The sequence below is a fragment of the Mesoplodon bidens genome (assembly GCF_964165515.1).
Source record: "Mesoplodon bidens genome assembly, chromosome: 3".
NCBI lineage: Eukaryota > Metazoa > Chordata > Mammalia > Artiodactyla > Ziphiidae > Mesoplodon > Mesoplodon bidens.
In genome coordinates this window covers 134,055,788-134,077,500 of record NC_138178.1, presented here as the reverse complement: position 1 = coordinate 134,077,500, position 21,713 = coordinate 134,055,788, and the positions used below count along the sequence as shown (strand labels likewise).

The window sequence follows — 21,713 nt, the reverse complement described above, 5'->3', positions numbered from 1 at the left end:
ATGCAGGGGACACGGGTTCGAGCCCTGATCCAGGAAGATCCCACAGGCCCTGAAGCAACTAAGCCCGTGCACCACAACTACTGAGCCTGTGCTCTAGAGCCCGCGAGCCACAACTACTGAAGCCTGGGCGCCTAGAGCCCGTGCTCTGCAACAAGAGAAGCCACCGCAGTGAGAAGCCCGCGCACCGCAACGAAGAGTAGCCCCGCTCACCTCAACTAGAGAAAGCCCGTGCACAGCAACAAAGACCCAACACAGCCAAAAATAAACAAATAAATTAATTTTAAAAAGAAAAGAAAAAAGCACACACACACAGCCTCAAGATTAGCTTATTACTCAATCCTGACAGTGTATTTTGTATTCGGTAGCAAAACTGAAATTGGTTAAAAGTTTAGTCCAGCATATTATTCTCAAAGTCCTTTTTAACTGAAAACTTAGAAAATGCTGCATAATTTTTAAAATGTTATATACCAAAGGTATATGAAGTAAACTTAAAAGATCCAAATAACTAAGATCAACAGAATGAGGGTATTAAACTACTTTCATCAGCAACACTAACTTACTAAACAATAGAGATTTAATATAAAGTAGTCTTATTATGCAAAGTTATGAAGTATATCATAATATTTCAATTCATTAAGACTGTTCTCTACTTTTTATGGCTTTGAAAAGCAGAAAATCTATATGAGTTATGGCTTATAATTTTATTTGTAACTTTAAGAAATGTATGCATTTATTATTATAGCCATAATGACTGATGACTAGTTCCAGTGGCAAAATCTCGGCAGGAAACAGATTTAGCAATTTAAATGTTTTATAAGTTTCTGTAATTGAGGAAACTTTTCATAATCTGACGTTTGTTAAAACCACTTATTAGAAATTATGCAGCACAGTAGCTGTGGAAATATGAGCTAGCTTCACAATTATAAAGTCAGCCTATGTAGCCCTTTCCTATTGTATATAGTGGCATAAACCCCACGGCGGCCTATCAGCTAACTGGCAGGCAGGGGGCTGCTCTATTCAAAGTGAGAGATACAAGCTGCAGGGCAAAAACCTGGCAGCTCCCATCTGACCCCACAATCCCCTACTGGTGACAGCTCCAAGCTCCATGGCAAATTAGGCCTTCTCATATTACAATTGGAGAAGACAGATTCCATTAGCAGTATCTGAAATTGAGTGGAGAGCTGCACTGTTATCAGACTTGACTCATAAGCACTGCTATTAATCAGAGCTATGATAGCATTTATATATTTCAAGCTATCTGCTGCCGCTGTGATATTCTGCTACAAAGGGTTGATGGGACTTAGGAAAGTGAACAATAGAGCTTTCTGGGAAAAGCAGAGTAAATCAAGAAAGTCTATGACTTCCGCACATTCTGAAGGGATTGTGGTTTACATAAATTTTCTCCCAATTGGAGACTGAGCTCTTCCTCATCTTACACATGGGATTTAGTTGTCACTCAATGGTAACAGCTGTGAAAAGGTGAAGCGGCCCACCGCTCAGAATATTGCCTTCGCTTTTAAAGCAATTAACCCATGAACAGGAGGATACCTGGTGATATCAAAGGGATTAGGCCAGGCAATGCATTATTAACATTTCCTTGAACTAATTCTAACTCTGACTAGCTGTCAGAAGAGACTACAGTCTTAAAAAAGAGTTTTTGCCCTGCTTTTTTCCCTTCAAAACGAAATGCTATTTGGGCCTAATATGTCCCTCGACTTATAAGAAAATGCAAATGAACCAAGCTCTTAATATGCTTAGCCAGTCTGAGTCAATGCAATTTTAATACAAGTATGAGAGAAATATATGATCAATTAACCAGGGATCAAGACAGATATTCTCCTGAATAGAAATTAATACTCCAGTACTTTCCATTCTTCTTCAACTACAAAAACTTGGTGACTATTTCTTACTTATTCATAGTTACCTCTGAAATTAGGAAGAGCTTCACATTATTCTCTATGGCAATAATCTAAAATACTCTTTGAGCTGGAAAATCCAAATGTCTCTTAAGCAGGAGATTCTACGTTCTCTAAGGTATGGCATTTTAATTTTCGATTTTTATTGAATGGAATCTTAGCTGAAGCTATAAGAATAGCAGACACAGTGCTCAGAATCAAGTGTTCCTGTTCCAAAAGTTTAAGAAAATTAATTTTTAGCAGCGGCATAATGTTTAGGAATACACAACTTATAAAAAATAAAATATGCATAAATAAAATACTGGCACAAAACAGTCTTCCAGGAGATATTTAAATATCACTGAAATTGGCTGTAAGTTCTTTGTAGTAAGCAGGCAGAGTTTCAAGATACCTTTAATTATAATTAATATTCATATATTCTAGGGAAACTGCTTGACATTAAGAGATCTGATTTCTTACTTTACAATGTTAATGGTGTTAGAAAGGTTTTTTATGCAAGTTTCCTGAAACAGTGCCTTTTAGAAAAACTGGTTATTTAATAGTAACTTTGTCTTACTTTCTTTAAAATAAGCACTGAATTTTGATTACAAAAACTAAAAGATTCACTTTGTTATAAAGCAGAAACTAATAAAAAAAAAAGAAAAAAAAACTAAAAGAATTTTACTTTCGATTCATATGACTGTGTAACAAATATTGTTCAATGAATTCTTCTATAGTTCCATTTGGTCCATACTAGCTTGAAAAGGATATGCTGACTCTCAAGCCTGTTGAAAATATATTCCCTGCCCTGTAACTATCAAAATACATGATACAAGACATGCCCTCACCTGAGATCGTAAGCAATTTAAATCTTCCCTCAAGTAAAGAATTTTTATATGATACTATCAACAGACTCCATTCTATTTCGGTGTTACCAGAACATACGCAATGTAAGCATGTTGATATTAATTACAGTGATTTCAGTACCCCTTCCTTACTAAGTATATAGGATCTAGTTTGAGGTTTCTTAGAAAACAATTTTGAAATTCAAGTACGAAGGAAAGCTAAATGATGTTCCTATTAGTGATTTACATACCTATAACTTTTAAATTTTTATATTAATAGGATTTGTGAATTTCAAATATGACATTTTAAATATCATACTATCAAACTAAAAAATCATTTACTTCATTGCCCTTAAAAGAGAAAATCCCAGTTTCTCTAAATCACTAACTGTAGTACAGTCAAATGCACAGATGTGCATATTAATAAAATGAATACTATTTCCTATAAATGAAATATATTAAACTCCCTTAACATAGTGCATGCTTTAAAATACCCCTGAAGGGGACAATACATAAATAAATACATGCAGAAACAACTGCCACAATCTTACTATTTTTAATTCAATAAACTACAGTGACACAGCTTTCAATGTGCTGTTTTACTCATATGCTTTCTACATCAGGGCAATGCAAATATAAAAGAGCTCTTGCCAACCATTAAGGAAAGATTGACAAAATACGCAGTGTTAATGACATCTTAAAGGCTTTTAAAAGCAAGAGAAAGATGTAAGAAAAGCAAAAATTACAAAGTAATTGGAAACAAAGAATAAATTGTTCTTTCAATATAAGTCATGTTTACTGAAAAAATGGAGCTTTCTACATCAACATATTTAAACAGAAATTTGCTTTTGAAATACAACCTTTGTTTAAAAGGTACTGAAGGTCTTTATACCCACCCCAAGAGCTAAATATAGTGAATGCTATGTGAACAATTACCTGAAAAAAACCTAAAACTGTTAAAAGAATTAATTTCCTGCACACCAGTCAGCACTAATCTTACATGTACAGTAATGTTCTCTTAAGTGATGGGGGAAAGAAAGAATACAGCTGTCTCCTGGATCAAAACCCTTCGATATTCAACAACAAAATGGAATGATGACTTGGTCGGCAAATGAATAAAGTAGTGAAATGTCTCCTGAATGAGTTCTGGTGAAGGAGTCAACCTGTGAAGGAATACATTTACTGTACACTGGGACAGGAAAAAAGCCGTCACTGTAATGGCTGCACAAAAACCGCGTCCTGCTCTTGGGCTTATATTCACAGAAGGAAGGTTTTAAAGGCTAGGTTCAGGTCATACGACAAATGAAATTGTAACAAGCCAGCTGACATTGTATAATGTCTTCTTCCACTCGATCAATAGGCTACTGTTAGTCCTATTACCATAGAGATGGCTTGCTCTTTCCTGAAGGGTGGCTATTGTTTGACAAAACAGATTTGCCACTTGAACTAGGTTGTTCCCAAAGGACGTGTACCTTGTCAATTATTTGTATTCAAAATAATGAAGTATTTTCATATTAAAAGTATGTAAGAGATAATGTTGTCAGGTCCCTTCTCAGAAAGAAAGCAACTTTTCCAAAGTACTAGATTACTAAAAGCATGCAAATATCCAATTTAGTCTATGAAGAGTTTTTGATTTAAAACATATGTCAGCAAGTATACGAATTTATCATTAAGACTGTATATTAAAAGGAAAGGGTCACAGGCTTGTGTGCTAATCTAAAACCCATTATAATCAAGCATAATAACTAATCAAAACTATTTTAAAATGTGGACAACTCAAAGGAAAATTATTGTCCCAAACTATTCGGATTCTGGAAAGATAAAGATTTTTATATATGATTTTTACAGTGGTTTTTACGTGGAAGGGCATTGACAATTAATATAGTGGAAAACATGGAAAAGTTTTAGAAAACGAATCACTTTACTTGCTTAAGAGCTGGCTACAGCATTTAAATATATATATATATGTTATAGAAATAATCTAAAATACAGATGAACTAACAAAACAAATACAAGTATTAGTTTTCTTTAAAATGTCTTTGTCTTAAATGTCTTACGAAAACTCATACATTTAATAAAAGACAGGTAAGTTCTAAATTTCAACCTAGATATTTAAAAATAAAAAAAGAGTTTTTCTCTCAACAAAAATGACAGAGCCTTAATTATAAAAGATCAGAAGGAACAATTCTAATAATGATTATTCTAATCATTTAGAAAAAGAAAGTATTCATAACACTAATTAATCCAAGCAGAAATGTTATTTTAAACATTTCATACTTAAAGATATGGCTATCACTGAAAACCTCTAAGACTAAAACAGAAACAAACTAAATAATACAGATTAAAGTTTAGTAAATGATCAACAATTACAACTTTGAAAGCTTTCCACAAATAGATTTAATAGTAAGCTTTAGCCATAATTATTGTAACTTTTACCTTTCTACAAATAATCAAAAGGGAATTTACAAAGAATTTAGTCAAAGGGCAGTGATATGACAAATGTAAATAAAAAACATTAGTCTCTAAAAATGACATTTGAAATTGTCTATTCAAATTATACTCTATTTACATACAAAAATTATTTGTTTTTATAATAAAATCTGCAATACTTTTTGAAAGAAATGTTTTAACTTGGTTTCCCCTTTGCAGGAAGAATAATTTGTATTTTTGACTATAATCCTTTTAGGCATAGGTTAGACTGAGTTAATACCGAAGGAGAGAGAAACAGCAAAGACAAATGTGTTTAGCAATATCCTAAACTAATGACCTGTTTTTTTAAAAGCAGCATAGCCTTCCAAACTAAGAAAGCCCTCCATCATGAAGTAAGTGGTGTCTAATTCGCCTGTCTTCCCTACAGCAATAATGGAACAAAGTGAAACCTTACTAAAACCACAACCCAAATTGATTTCCTTAGTTAACAGCCTCATTTCAAAAAGTATACATGTGCATATTTAAAATACAGTATAATTAGGTATTAGCTCTGGACCTAATAGGCAGCTGCCCATCAGCAATACTGTGAGTAATTAAGTGATATCTACCATTTACAAAAAGATGAACTTTATATTGTTGAATTAAACTGGCCCATCTGCATCTTCCTGAAATGACAAACCTTATTAGTTCTGCCTAACCAGAGAACTGTGATAATGAACTGGTGACACCTTCTCTCCGTTGTATGAAGCAGAACCAACTGTGTAATCATTTAAGCAGTCAAACGTATATGAAATTACTGTAAACTGAGAAAGTGAAATCACATGAGTGATTAGGAAAAACCATTCAAGCAACAAGTTTTTTTAATAATATATGTACATGGGCCATCTCTAATTAGTCAAAATTAACTAATCAACTACTTTACCTGAAAACGGTGAAAAAAAGTAATGCTGCAGCTACTGCTCCAAATAAGCCACACAGAAGATTGACTCGGTAGGCAACCGAACCAAAAGGAAATAGTATAATTGCCAGTTTAGCCACCAGAGTGAACAAAGGATAGCCAGGAGGATGGGCAACCTAAGGGAAAATTAGCAACAGTCAGGAGGTTTTCATCTAGTAAAGGAAGAGTCACACTGCCTTTAATTGAAAAGCAGCGCTTTTCTCAGGCAAGTATAAAGATTAAGAGACAATGACTAAATGTTTGAATAGTGGTTTTCTATTGTAATCCTCTTGTGCCAATACAAATAAATATTTTCTTTAGTGGATTTGGCAGGGTCTATCACATGGTGTGTCACCTAGAGAAAGGGTGACATATTTCATTGTCAGTTCTTAAGCAGTTTGTTCTCTGGGTTCACAGTACATTAGGGTCATTTAAAAGGCTATTGAAAAAAAGCGGGTTCTGAAATACCGTATTGGTTAGTAAGTTGAAAGACCACACTGCTATCGGATTACCACCATGCTGACAGTCCTAAGGTCTTGCCTAAAGGGATCATGCACCACAATAAAGTTTATTAAATAATAAACTTATTAAAACTGTTAACCCGATTTATTTTATTCTCCATAGCTTATACAAAATTTGGGGTGATAATAAGCCAGCTACTGTATATATAGTAAAGGCTTTGCTTTATGATTTAGTTTAATTGGATTTAAAACTTAAAGTAAATTGTCATGTACTGTACTTATAAGTTACTAAAAACTGGGGTTTGAAAATAAATTAATCTACTTTACTCCATGCTTAATTAAACTTTCTTAATTCCTAAAACTGTTAATGAGAGCATTGATTAAACAATAAAACTAATACTTACTCCAAGCTCATGTGCGGCTGTGATCAGTTCCCCTGTGAAAAAATAATGGAAAACCAATAATTACTATTAGAAAATGACACTCCTCCAAAGTTTTCAAAATCCAAATGCTTGCATTGGGGTTTTGCATTAATTTGACTGGATAAAACTGTAAATCTGTAGAGATTTAACAGCATGAAATAGTCTCAGAATATGTTCTCCCTTAGGTATTACTGAACAAACTATCTTTGATAGTTTTTAATAACTGGTCAGTGTAAATATATGTGAATTCTACTTTCTAAAAATGCTTATTTTAAACAACAAGGTCCTGCTGTATAGCATAGGGAACCATGTTCAATATCTTGTAATAACCTATAATGAAGAATATGTAATATGTATAACCGAATCACTTTGCTGTACACCAGAAACTAACACAACATTGTAAATCAACTATACTTCAATTTTAAAAATATGCCTACTTTCCCTCCTGAAAGTTGTCTACCCTTGCAAATATAAAAAAACTCTTACAGAGCATTAGTGTAAAATGCTGTATTATCCCTCAAGAATTTAGTACAAAACTGTCGGTAAAGATGCAACCTTATGATATGTAAAATGTGCAGACACTGGAGATTTGAACAGTCTATAAAGTGTGCCATTCTGCCCTAAACTGACATTTGGATACATTCTCTACATTAATTATGTTGGATATCTTTAAACAATTGCCAAATGCTTATTAACTCCAGGTTATTTTGGTAAGCTTTGACTACCAAAGTACATTTTTTTCAAACCAATAAATCATATTATTCACATAGTTCTTTGTAATTCCTCACCATTAGTAATTACTTCTAAAATTATGATGTAGTAATCAATGCTTATTTGTTAATACTTTAAGTATCCAGAGCACAGGGACTATTTCTGATTATCCCTATACACTTAATACAGTACAGTGTAAGAAATCAATCAATATTAACTGATGATTTATGAAAGTACTATTATCTATTGGGAAATGTATTAATGTCCATTTTCTATCCTTCAGTGGATATCAGTACTCTTCATTTCTACTGCCCTGACTGTATTTTAGACCCTTCCTCTCTCTGGCCTGGGCTACAGCAATAGCTTTGACCAATGTTCTATTCCAATTCATCTTCCTACTGAAATCACTAATTACTGCCATCCCCACTCCCCAGAGGTCAGGTTGTTTCCTTAGACTAAAACTGCTCAATGGCTGCTGTGTACTGAATGAAGTTGATTCCTCAGCGTGACATGCAAGCCCTCTATGGCTTCCAGGTCCCCTTCCAAGGCTTATGTCCATGAAACCTATGCTCACCTTTGTCAGATCTGACTACCCACTGTTCCTCTGAATGGTCCTCTTTTGCACCTCTTATCACTCATTTTCTCATCCAGCATTCTCTCCTAAATCCATCAAGGCCTAGTTCAGTTGCTACCTTCTCAGTGACACCTTTCCTTACACATACCCTTCCCCAGCTTCACCCATCAGAATGAATCACTTCCTCCTCCTCCATTGAACCTGCTGGAACCTCTCTATTCAGCACTTAGATTGCCTTTTATTCTGGTTAGTTGTTCTCATTTGTCTTCTCCACTAAGTTGAAAATATCCTATCCATTTCAGGGTTCTGTCAAGAAGACATCAACACCTCTCCCTCCTCGTGCCACACAGAAAAGCCCCGCACATAGAGGCTGACAAAAAGACCTATTACATTGTCGTCCTTGCTACGTGGACACCCCCATCTCAGGTTGAATGACTGCTCACTTCACAGAAATCCCACGAGGGCACCAAAGACAGATACTGCTCACTTAAGTCATTTACTTAAGGACATCTTTGACGTTTACTGGAGATATTCAAGAGCATCTTACAAGCCAACGGCCCTTCTTGTATCTTATATAAAGAAATTGTTTATGGTTTTAAAAGGTTTAAAATAACTCCTCCCTTTGTAGCTGTTTCCAGTATTTTACAGTATTTCATAGTTTTACTCTAGAATGGGTTTGCTCTTTATGTCTTCAGTACCAAATGGTTTTAATCAATTTTTGGTTTTTATATTTCTGTAGGTGCTATGAAGCACAGTTCAGTTCAGATTTCCAAGGTTGCTATTCATTCTCCATTTAAAATGTACTTAGAATTACATTTTTTTTTTTTTTGCGGTACGCGGGCTTCTCACTGTTGTGGCCTCTCCCGTTGTGGAGCACAGACTCCGGACGCGCAGGCTCAGCGACCATGGCTCATGGGCCCAGCCACTCCGTGGCATGTGGGATCCTCCCGGACCGGGGCACGAACCCGCGCCCCCTCCATCAGCAGGCGGACTCTCAACCACTGCGCCACCAGGGAAGCCCGGAGTTACATTTAACATTAAGAAAAATAGCCTATTTTCTCTAATTTCTTTTTACCACTGAAAAGTCAATATGCTGTTATCCTTTGCTGGAGTTCTGTTGGTAAAAAGATGAATCTGGAATGTGACTAACCTCCATCACCAACTCTTATCAAATGTGAAACTAAAATCTAAATAGAAAAGATGCTACTATTCAAAGTCTATGAATGCACCCTTGATAAAAAGCTAAACATGACTCTTAAAATTGAATATGATAAAAAGAGAAAGTAAATATGATAAAAGAGAAAGGGTCCTTGCTTTCCCTCAACCCTTTACACTAGGGTTGCCTCAAATGTTAAGTCCTACTACAACCTGCATCAGAATCACCCAGATGCCTTTTAAAGATGAAGACTTCTTGACCATAACCCAAATCTACCTACACTAAACCCTCTGGCATTGGGACCCAAGTTGCCCAGGCAATTCTCCAGTACATTCAAGTTTGAGAACCACAGCTTTTTCATCTGGGACACAAATGGGTGGCAAGCTCAGAGTTGTTAGCAGAAGCTTCACCTTTACAAAACCCAGCTCCCTCCATATTATACTTTTTATATTAGTTATAAAATTATAGTCATATATCAAGTGTGTTAAAGACAGTATCTTAAAAATATACAAACACATATATAAGCTAATTTATTTTTCCCAAGGATAACAAATAGAAGTGAAGGCTAGATTCCTACCCTTTCCTCTAAAGGACCAGGAGTGCTCCTGCCCATAAATCAACTATGTGTATCAAGCAGTGCAAAAAATAAATTTTGGCAAGGCCACACAATGTGATGGATTCATGGAGTATAATTTAAGATTTATCAGGAAGAAGAATACCTGCTTTATGTTGGTTTTGAGATGTGTTCTGTTTATTGGTAAAAAAAATTTCATAAACACAAAATTCAAAGAGAACAGTACATTCAACATATAACAAAATCATCAGACGTGATTATACAAATTTTCCTGGTAACACTTGGAAAACAGTTTATTTATCACTCCCAAAAATGAACATAGAAATATTAGAAGCAACCACTATTCAGCGTCAAACTAAACAAGTCAGAATGCCTAAAAAGTTTGATAACTCAAAGTGAATAGATAACATTATTCTTTTGGGGAAAAAAGACAGTATTAATAAAAACAAGGCAACAGCTGTAATGGGGCGGTACAGGTGCGAGCTATAGCAGCCCTGCTCAGCCATTGGTTGGCACTGCACTGGGCCCCTCCTCCTCCCCATCTATATAAAAGGAGCTCAAATTCGGATTGAGGGAAGATGTTTTTTGAGACACTAGTCAGCCATCTTCTCGGTCTGCTAGCTTTCCAATTCAAGTGGTTATTACTTGCTCTAACAACACATCTCTTGATTTATTGGCCTGTTATGTGGTGAGCAGACCAAGCTTGGGCTCCGTAACACAACTGTAAATTTTAAATAGACTTTATCACTAAATACGTGATGATAGATTTAACAAAGAATTAAGAGCACAGGTTGGTTAAGAGAGCATGTTCTAAAGTCAGTCTACTTGGTTTCTTTCCTTGACGGCCTCTACTTTCTAGCTGTGTGATTCTGGACACAGCTTAACCGTTTTGTCATCTATAAAATAAAGAAATTGAGAGTACCTACCTCACAGGGTAGTAGTTGGGAGGATTAAAATAATTCACGTAAAGCACTTGGAACAGTGCTGGCACCGTAGTAAGTACTCAATAAGTGTTATTATTATTCATCCTAATCCAGTCCTTCAGGCTCAAACAACCATGGTAAAGAACTGTCAATGTTTTTTTGAAAGTTACAGAACTACTCAACCTCTGAGTAACGCTCTCCAATGTCAAAACTCTCACAACTATAAAGCTATTTCTATTATTTAGTATAAACTTTAGAAATACGGTAACTCCGTTCCCCACTATACTAATGAAACATTGCTCCTATTTGTTCAATAGGACCTGAAAGAAAGAGTCAAGGTAATGACGTGTAAAAGGAACATCAAGGATCCTCAATGTGGTAGGCAGCCTTGAAGATGGCCTCCAAAGCTTCCCAACACCAGTATTCTCACTGTGTAATCCTCTCGCCCTTGAGTGTGGGCTGACATATTGACTCACTTCCAAGAATAAAACAGGGCAGTCGTCTGTCACTTCCAAGATTAGGTTACGAAATGACACAGTTGTCAGGCAGAGGTGCCATCTCTTTCTCTTGACACAAGTCAGCTTACAGAGAAACCCGTTTGGCAAAGAGCTGGATGGGGTTTAGAAGTTAATCCTCGCTAAGCTGAACCCGGAGAGGACTGCAGCCCTACCCCATACCACGACAGCAACCTTGTCCTAAGAGCACCCACTTAAACTGCACCCAGATTCCTCATCAACAGAAAATGTGAAATAATAAACGTTTCTTGTTTTAAGCCACTCGATTTGGGGGTATTTTGTTATGCAGGAACTAGGGCACTCAGTTTTTTTTCAGTCTATACATTCACGACCCAGATTTACAGCACCATTCTAACAAAATTACGGATCATTATTAGGCGTTATTAGATGGTCAATTTGGCAGCAAGACAAAACCTGCATGTTGTCTCTCATCCCAAATACATAACGATTATTCATGTGATTTAAATGGCCCACGGGTCACGCTTTTCAATAGAAGCAGCTTTAAGCCGCAACTGGCTTCCACCCTTTCAGGCGTTCTCCCGCAAAGAGTCTGCAAGGCTGGTTCCTTTTCAACATTCAGGTTTCAACTAAAAATATCATCTCCTCAGAGGCCTTTCCCAACTAGCCATTCTGATGGAGCCACTGCCTACCCCACTGTCAATCACATCTCCCTCTTACTGTCTCCATTAACTTCTCCCCACCTAATATGTTGCTGGCTATTCAGTAGTTTGTGTATTGTCTCTGCCCGCATTACAACACTCTCCAAGACACTTGTCCACCACTCCTGTTAGTCCTTTTGTCTGGAACACGATAAGTACTCAGTAAGTAATGTTTGTGGACTAAAAAGGAATGGAAAGCAAAAACTCAGGCCCAGGAAAATGATCTGGAGAAGTGGAGAGAGAGCTCGGTAAGTCCCATCAGGCGAAACCAACCAGCCCCGTCTCCAAAGCCTGAGAACTAGACCAGAATTACAGAAAAATTACACGAATGGAAACACAGGTTGGTTCTGGAACGCAAAACCCTGCGGGGGCCCCGGCGGGTGGATGGAGGGGTTGAGCTGACCAGACCTCGCGGGGACAGTGTGGACCAGAGAGGGGGGCAGGAGGCACGACCCTGAGAGTACGTTACCCGAGTCGCCCCCCGGCACCGAGGGGGGCAGCGTGAGGGTGAACACGGCGGCCACAGCGGCGAACACGGCGACGCCACCGCGGAGACCCCCAGAGCGCCGCGGCCCCGCTCGGGCTGCCCGCCCCCCGGCCGGGCCCCCGCCCTCGCCATGGAGACTCATGGCCCAGAGGGGACCGAGGAAGGAGGACGCGGCAGGCCCCAGGACTCGGCACAGCCGGGTGTCCCCAGCGCGACGGGCGAGCGCGGCGCGCGGCGGCTTCCGGGTCGGACCGGGCGGACGGGACCGCACCTTCTGCGCCGGCGCGGGGGGAGAAAATGCGGGGTCTCGCTGGAGCCAGGCCCAGGCAGCCTTCTGGCGCCGTACCGCGCGCCAGGGTTTACAGAATTATAATGTGCTTTTCACTAGCGCATCACAAGCGACAGCCTTCTTTTAAGAAAGGAAGCCTGGGCCCAGGGCCTCCGTCTCTATGGCCTCCCCAACTTCCTAGCGACTTGGTCGGGTCTGACAGAGACAGGAGCCTGGTTGCCAAGCGGGCGTGAGGAAGGGCCGCGACTGCCCCCTGCGGTGTGGGGTGGAACTACACGAGGGGCCCCAGACCGCCAGCCCGAGGGGACGTGTGCGCACAGTAAGTGCTGAGTAAGCCAATACATACATTAATCCCATGTTTACTACGAGTAATTATAAGCCCGTGTGCTAATTGTTAAATCGCTGAGTTATTTTCAGAGAGATTAAAATAAGCTAGTTGGTCTATTTTTTTTCTTATAGCATGAGGAAAATTTGGGAGATGAGTTGAGAAACTTGAGTTTCTGTAGTAATACAAATAATTTACACCGTGATAAAGTTGTCTCCTACTTTAATGAAGAGAAGTATTTAGATGAAGATTTGACCGCACAATGGAAAATGAACTGAAGACACGGCACTTTCCAACTAGCTACGATGCAAAAAAGAATGGGGACTCTTGGATCACCACATAGCATGGCTCTTGGCGAGATCTTTAAGCTTACGTTTTACATTATTATAGCAATTATTCTGGAGTGGGAGGAGAGGAGGGCAACCTCCCTGGAATGCATCTCAAAATACACTTTAGATCAGTGACAGTCTAAAACGTGTTACAAGCAATCTGACAGGAACATAGAGTCTCAAATGTAGAGTGACTAATACACTTGCATAGATAGGCAGCCATTGTGTCAGCATCTCAGGTACTACATAGTGCTTTCTCTGCTATATTGTGAGCCCTGGAGAACAGGTAGGCAGCTTCTAAATGGACCCCCAGTAATCCCTGACTCCTGGTATTCACTCCCTTGTGTAATCCTCTCCCCTTGTGTTTGGGCAGGATCTAGTGACTCACTTCTGTCTGTAATAACATAAGGAAAAAGTGATGGATGTCACTTTGGAGATCAGGTTATAAAAGACCGACTTTTCATCGTGCTTGCCCTCCCCTTGGCGGGCGCTACCTCTCTTGCCCTCCCACTTGTTCACTCTGATGAAGCCACCTACCATGTTGTGAGGTGCTTTATGGAGAGGTCCACATGGCAAGGAACTGAGCGTCACCTCCAGCCAAACAGCCAGCGAGGCACTGAGGCCCTCAGTCCAACAGCCTGCAAGGAACTGAATCCCATTAATACCTCACGAGGGAGCTAGGGAGCCGAGCCTTTCCCACATGAGCCAAGAGACAATGACTAACTCCCTCCAAGACCTTGACTGCAGCCTTGACTACAGACCCTAATGCAGAGGACCCAGCTAAGTCTCACCCAGATTACTGTCCTGCAAAAAATGAAATAATAAATGTTGTTGTTTTAGTGCACTAAATTTGGGGTAATTTGTTGCTCAGCAACAGATGACTAAGACAGTCTGCCTTCAATTTCTTTTCTGAAAGAGCATGCCCGTGATTAATACTGACTGAGCCAAGCATATGCTTCTTTCCTTTTTTATCCATTTCATCTTTTGCTCATGAGCTTTATAAAAAGATAAGTTTTTATCATGGTAATTACTTTCAAAAGAGCATAATTATGGGGCTTCCCCGGGGGTGCAGTGGTTAAGAATCCACTTGCCAATGCAGGGGGCAGGGGTTCGAGCCCTGGTCCGGGAAGATCCCACATGCCATGGAGCAACTAAGCCCATGAGCCACAACTACTGAGCTTGTGCTCTAGAGCCCTCGAGCCACAACTACTGAGCTCACGTGCTGCAACTACTGCAGCTTGTGTGCCTAGAGCCTGTGCTCCACAACAAGAGGAGCCACCGCAATGAGAAGCCCGCGCACCACAACGAAGAGCAGCCCCCGCTGGCCACAACTAGAGAAACCCTGCACGCAGCAACGAAGACCCAACACAGCCAAAAATAAATAAATAAATTTATTTTAAAAAATTTAAAAAAAAGAAGGGCTCCAAGTGATCCCTTAAAAAAAAAAAAGCACATAATTATTTGCCCATGTTTGAGAGGTAGAGCTCAGTGCTGGAAGTTTGAATTTGGGAGTTGTCACGTAAGGATGAGATGAATTAATAAGTTCACAGAGGCATAATGTAGGGAGAACAAGGTTGAGGTCAAATGTTAGACCACATCTTCATTTAGGGAATGGCAGGAGAAGAGGAGAGAACAGTGGAAGAGAGGGATGCACCACAGGGACCTAAGGATGAAATGATATCAGTGATGTATGTGTGGTCAGGTTGTCACAGAGAGGAGAAGAACGGTGAGGAGAGCCACATCTAGGTTTATGGGGCTTAAGTTTATATAATTTGGAGAATCGTGTAAGCAAAAGAATACAAAACTGCAGATACAAAATTAGGCATGGGCATTGGAAGGAAGTTGTGCTAGTGACAGGCTGTGAAATTTTTTTTAATTGAAGTATAGTTGATTTACAATGTTGTATTAGTTTCAGATTCTTTTCCATTATAGGTTATTATGATATAGTTCCCTGTGCTATAAGTAGGTTCTTGTTATTTATCTATTTTATGTACAGTAGTGTATATCTGTTAATCCCCAACTCCTAACTTATCCCTTCCCTCCCCTTCCCCTTTCATAACCATAAGATTTGGGCCATGAAATTTAAGCTTTGTTAGCTTCATGGCTAATCTCCTTTGAGGATGGAGTTTCAGTAGAGTAGTACATGTGGAAACAAGGTAATAGTGGGTAAGAAGTGAGGAAATGGAAGAAGGGAAAATAGAATACATTTGCAAGAAGTTTGGCAGTGAGGGGAAAGAGAGAAGTAGTGTGGGAAGTCACAGGGATTGAAGTGTCAAATGGGTTTTTGGTAATCCAAGGGAGTATTTGGAGAGAAATAGGAGATAAAGATGTACTGGAGGATGGAGGGGATGGAACCAAGGAGGGAAGAAGAGAAGAGATGAAAATAGAAAATGTTAGAGTTGTAGTTGTAGAAGAAAGAGGCAAACACATGACAGTTGGACCATATCCTTGGGCAGACTAGCAAAATATGCAAAGAGAATTATTTACCTGTTATATATGCTCTGCTTCACTCCACAGTGGGTTACTACACAGAGGCAGCTACTATAATACATACAGTGTGGCTTCCCTGGTGGCACAGTGGTTAAGAGTCCGCCTGCCAATGCAGGGGACACGGGTTCGAGCCCTGGTCCAGGAAGATCCCACATGCTGCAGAGCAACTAAGCCCACACGCCACAACTACTGAGCCCGTGTGCCACAACTCCTGAGTCTGCATGCATCTAGAGCCCTGGCTCCGCAACAAGGGAAGCCACCGCAATGGGAAGCCCATGCACTGCAACGAAGTGTAGCACCCCCCCATCACAACTAGAGAAAGCCAGCACGCAGCAATGTAGACCCAACACAGCCAAAGATAAATAAATAAATAAAAATTTTAAAAAAATACATACTGTACAACAGAAAAATATGTGGATCATTTAGGATCCAACCAGAGAAACAGAACTAGTGGGAGATACATATTAGGAGATTTATTGCAAGGAATTGTCTCATGTGATAGTGGGGCTGGCTAGGCCAGTGTGGAATCCACAGGGAAAGCCAAGTCTAGCATCTACGGACAGTATAGGGCTCCACATTACAGCTGGGCAGAGGTGGGTGTCCCAGCTCCCCACCAGGCCTCCACTGATAGATACCTCCCTCAATGGGAAAGGGGTAAGAGTGCCCGTGACTGCTCCCCCGTAGCCCCCTCCGACACGACACCATGGTGAGGAGAAGGCAGAGCGGAGGAGTGCCCTCCTTTTTCTGGGCACAAGTCCTGACTCTCCTCTAGGGCCCCTCTAACACCACTGCAGCAGGGAGAAGACGGGCAGCTCATTACTGCTGGGTGGGTAGGAGTCTGTGCTCCCCATGTGGGCTCCACTGATGCCATGGATGAAAGGTCTGGCTCTCTGTTCAGCCTTCTTTGCCATCAGCCTGGTGGGTGTGCTGGGGCGACTGGAGAGGGTGGAGGTCAAGGTTCCCCACTCAGCTTTTGCTGGAGTGGGGGTGGATGGCCACAGTTTTCTCTTTAGTTTCTGGCTACAGTAGAGAGTTGTTTTCTAAATGTGTCTATCTTGCCTTTTCCTCATCCTCTGACCAGGGAGAGCAGGCTTTTATTTTTTGCCTGTGCTGTTGGTGTCTCTGGGTTGCTCGCTTCTCTGGCACGCGGTCTGGGCTGCACGAAACAAAAAGAAGTCCAGGGATCTCACCACCGTGTTGTTCTTCAGGTTTCAAGGCTCCTGTCTGGTCTACCTTATTCTCTCCACCTTTCCGTCTTGTTACATTTGTCTTATATATAATATCCAGGGTGTTTAGTTGTATTTAGCAAGAGGAATAGGGGAAACTATGGCCACTCCATCTCTCTGGAAGCAGAAGTCCCTCCCCTTTGTTTTATTCTTTCTGAGCATTCAGAGCAGCTTCACAGATATTAATACACTGAAATTCACCTGAAAATTTTGTCATTATCCCCCAAAACCCCACTTGAAATAAAGTCAAATGCATCATAATCTTACAAATACCTGTGAAATTTTAGGTTAGAAACAATAGAAATTAGATACCTGGAATACTATCCAATAAGCCATCTACAATAGGACAATACAAGAAGATGCAAACATCCCTGTTAAATGCCTTAGAAAAATAATTTTAAACATTCAAATATACTAGTAACCAAAGGAATTTAAAATAAAAGAAAGAAAAGCCATTTTCACCTTTCTAATTATCAAAGATTTTTTTAAGTTGAAGTGTAGCTGATACACAATATTGTGTTAGTTTCAGGTATACAGCAAAGTGATTCAGTTATATATGTGTGTGTGTGTATATATATATATGTATATATGTGTATATATATATACACATACATGTATATATATTCTTTTTCAGATTCTTTTTCATTATAGGTTATTACAAGACATTGACTATAGTTCCCTGTGCTATACAGTATGTCCTTGTTGTTTACCTATTTTGTATATAGCAGTATGTATCTGGTAATCCTAAATGCCTAATTTACCCCCCTTCCCCTTTGGTAACCATAAGATTGTTTTCTGTGTCTGTGAGTCTGTTTCTGTTTTGTTAATAAGTTCATTTGTATCATTTTTTTAGATTCCACATATAAGTGATACCATATGATATTTGTCTTTGTCTGACTTACTTCACTTAGTTTGATAATCTCTAGGTCCATCTGTATTGCTGCAAATGGCATTATTTGCTGAGTAATAGCCCATTGTATATATGTATTATATATATAATACATACATATATATATATATATACACACACACACACACACACACACATCTTCTTCATTCATTGTCAGTGGACACTTAGGTTGCTTCCACATATTGACTATTGTAAATAGTGCTGCCATGAACATTGGGGTGCATATATCTTTTCAAATTAGAGTTTTCATCTTTTCCAGATATATGCCCAGGAGTGGGATTGCTGGATCATAAGGAAACCCTATTTTTAGTTTTTAAGGAACCTCCATACTGTTCTCCACAGTGGCTGCACCAATTTACATTCCTACCAACAATGTAGGAGGGTTCCCTTTTCTCCCCACCCTCTCCAGCATTTACTATTTGTAGACATTTTGATGATGGCCATTCCAAAGATATTTAATATCTCTAGAGTACTGGTGATAAAGGAATTTGGTATAACATTTTATAGGGCAATATACCTATGTGTATCAACAATCTGTAAGATACTCATATAATTTGACCTAGAATTGTGAGTAAATATATGAAAATGTGTTCAACTTTATTAGTAATCAGAGAAATGCAAATTAAAACCACAATGGAATACTACACACTTACCAGATTAGCAAAAATGAAAGTCTAACTGTATATAAAGTCGGCAAGCATGTAGAACAAAGGAAATGTTAGCAGGAGAGCAAAATGGTACAACCACTTTGGAAAACAAACATTTTTTTCTAGTAAAGCCGAAGATATGCGGAGCCTACAACTCAGCAGTTCTACTCTATGTTTGTACCTAGAGAAGCCAGGAGGCAGATACAAAATGTTTATGGCAATATTGTTCCTAAGAGCCCCCAAATAGGAATGACCTCAGACACTCATCAACAACACTGGAATAGAGAAATAAACCTAGCATATTTATTCAATGAAATACTGTATAACAAACAATGAACAAACTACAGCTAGCTACCATGGAATAATATATGGATGACTCCCACAAAAAATAGTGAGCAAAAGGAACAAGTGATAAAACAATACACACAGAATGATTCTAGTTATTTAAAGTTGAAAGATAAATAGTTTAGAGATATATCCATAGAGTTTTAAACTATAAAGAAAATAAAATATCATCATCTCAGATGTTGGGACTGTGGTAGTTACCTCTAGAGATGAGTGGGTGCTTTGATGGGAAGGGGTACATTTGGGCTTTATGAGCTATTCTGTTCTTCAGTGTTTCTGTTCTTGACTTGGATGGTGGCTACATGGGTATTTCCTTTATAATTATTCTTTTTTTTTGGTTTAAAATAAATTGCAGTCTTTAATAAATCAAAATCATAATACCAGCCTAACTAGTAATCCAAAAAACGGTATTCTAATGATGACAGACATGGAAAGTTCCACTGTCCTATAATTATTCTTTAAACTATTTATAAATATATACTTTTCTATCTATATGATATATCTCATGATTAAAAAAAGTAGACAGGAGGGAAGGAAGATTGCAGAGCTGTTACCTAATGGATAGTTTTGTAATGAATGCTAGCAAGAATATTACCCTGAGTTAGCATGCAATAACTCATGAATATTTCTGCATTTGTTTAGTTCCCTGTAATATAAGTGGTTATATGGAGGTGTTTTATACTCAAGGAAAATAACTTTCATCATGAAAGTAAATTCTCTTTCAAAATCCCTTCTGGTGATATAATATAATAGAGTACTAAACTCTCTCCTGGAACCAATTTACTTTTTAAACATAATTTTGTGAATCGTGCTTCAATTTGGCAAAAATAAATACGTGGTTTCATAGTCTGGTATCTGTGAGTATTCCTCAAAGTTTTAATGAACCAATTTTTTTCCGACAAAACTCTAAGATATCACACAAAAAAGGAATATTGTTTAAAGGCACAAAAGTAAACAATTAAAAAAGCGAAACCTACAACTATCAAAGTTAAAAGTGGAGGTGAGGATTGTAGCAATGAGTCAAATCCTCATTGTGTCTGGGGACTAATAGATAATGTCTTAAAGTGATAAATCAACAGATCGTTCTAGAGGCCTATTATTTAGGGAGGTAATCATGGGAAGAACCAAAATCAGAAAAGGTTAAAAGTGGTTGCCTCTGAGATAGGAGATGGGGAGGGGAGAAGTAGGATGGGAGATATGGCTTTCGTTACAGTTGTTCTGCACTACTATATATTTTGTCATCTGCATTGTATTATTTTGATTTAAAAAATAGGAAAATATTTGTAAAGGAACAAATGAGAATGAAAAAAAAAGCCAAAACCATACCTTTTTTTGAGTTAGAGATTATAATATATGTGAAGAGCCTGAAACATAGTAGGAGATATATAAATATTTGCCCTAAAGCAATTGTTTCCTGTTTGAATTACATGTTATTTATTTATTTTTCTTGCAGTTTTATTGAGATATAATTGACGTACAGCACTGGATAAGTTTAAGGTGTACAGCATAATGATTTACATACATCATGAAGTGATTATCACGATAAGTCTACTGAACATGCATCATCTCATATAGATACAAAATTAAAGAAATAGTAAAGGGCTTCCCTGATGGCACAGTGGTTGGGGGTCCGCCTGACAGTGCAGGGGACACGGGTTCGGGCCCTGGTCCGGGAGGATCCCACATGCTGCGGAGCAACTAAGCAGCCCATGTGCCACAACTACTGAGCCTGCGCTCTAGAGCCCACGAGCCACAACTGCTGAAGCCCGCGTGCCTGGAGCCCGTGCTCCGCAACAGGAGAAGCCTGCGCACAGCAACGAAGAGTAGCCCCCGCTCACCACAACTAGAGAAGACCCACGTGCAGTAACGGAGACCCAGTGCAGCCAAAAATAAATAAATAAAATTTAAAAAAAAGAGAAATAGGAAAAACATTTCTTTCTCCTGATGAGAACTCTCAGGATTTTCTCTAAGAGCTTTCATATATAGAATACAACAGTGTTAATTGTATTTATCATGTTGTACGTTATATCACTAGTATTTATTTACCTTGTAACTGGAAGTTTGTAGTACCTTTTGACTGCCTTTATCCAGTTCCTCCTCTCCTGATCCCCCCATATCTGGTAGCCACAAATCTGATCTCTTTTTCTATGTTTGTTTCTTTGTTTGTTTTTGAAGTATAATTGACCTACAAGATTATATTATTTCTTGTTATACGGCATAAGGCTTCGATATGTCTATACATGTTCAAACTGATCACCACCATAAGTCTAGTTGCAATATTTCACCATATGAAGATGTTACATAGTTATTGACTATATTCCCCACACTGTACATTTCATACCCTCGACTCATATATTTTGAAACTGGAAGTTTGTCCCTCTTAATTAGTTACATTTGAAAAATTCTCTGATTTAGCCATTCTATTTCAATTTGCAAATAGAGTTTTATACATATTAGACAAATTCATAAAGTATTTTGAAAATCTTGATTCTAATTATCTGTTTTCATGTTAAAAACTATCCCAAAACTTAGTGGCATATAACAACAACCATTCATTATATCT

At 38.6% G+C, this 21,713-nt stretch overlaps 1 protein-coding gene across 2 annotated transcripts in view; it reads right to left on the bottom strand.

The window, feature by feature from the left end:
• The window catches only part of TMEM260 (transmembrane protein 260), a 60,250-nt gene extending 47,431 nt beyond the window's left edge, over window positions 1–12,819 (bottom strand). For both annotated transcript variants that reach the window (XM_081228349.1, XM_081228350.1), the window contains exons 1-3: window positions 12,572–12,819; window positions 6,973–7,004; window positions 6,093–6,244 (exon numbers count right to left, since the gene is read on the bottom strand). In XM_081228349.1, coding sequence (XP_081084475.1) covers window positions 6,093–6,244; window positions 6,973–7,004; window positions 12,572–12,731 — 344 coding nt within the window. In that variant the 5' untranslated portion in view covers window positions 12,732–12,819. The remainder of the gene's footprint in view (window positions 1–6,092; window positions 6,245–6,972; window positions 7,005–12,571) is intronic.
• Window positions 12,820–21,713: the final 8,894 nt, after the last annotated feature.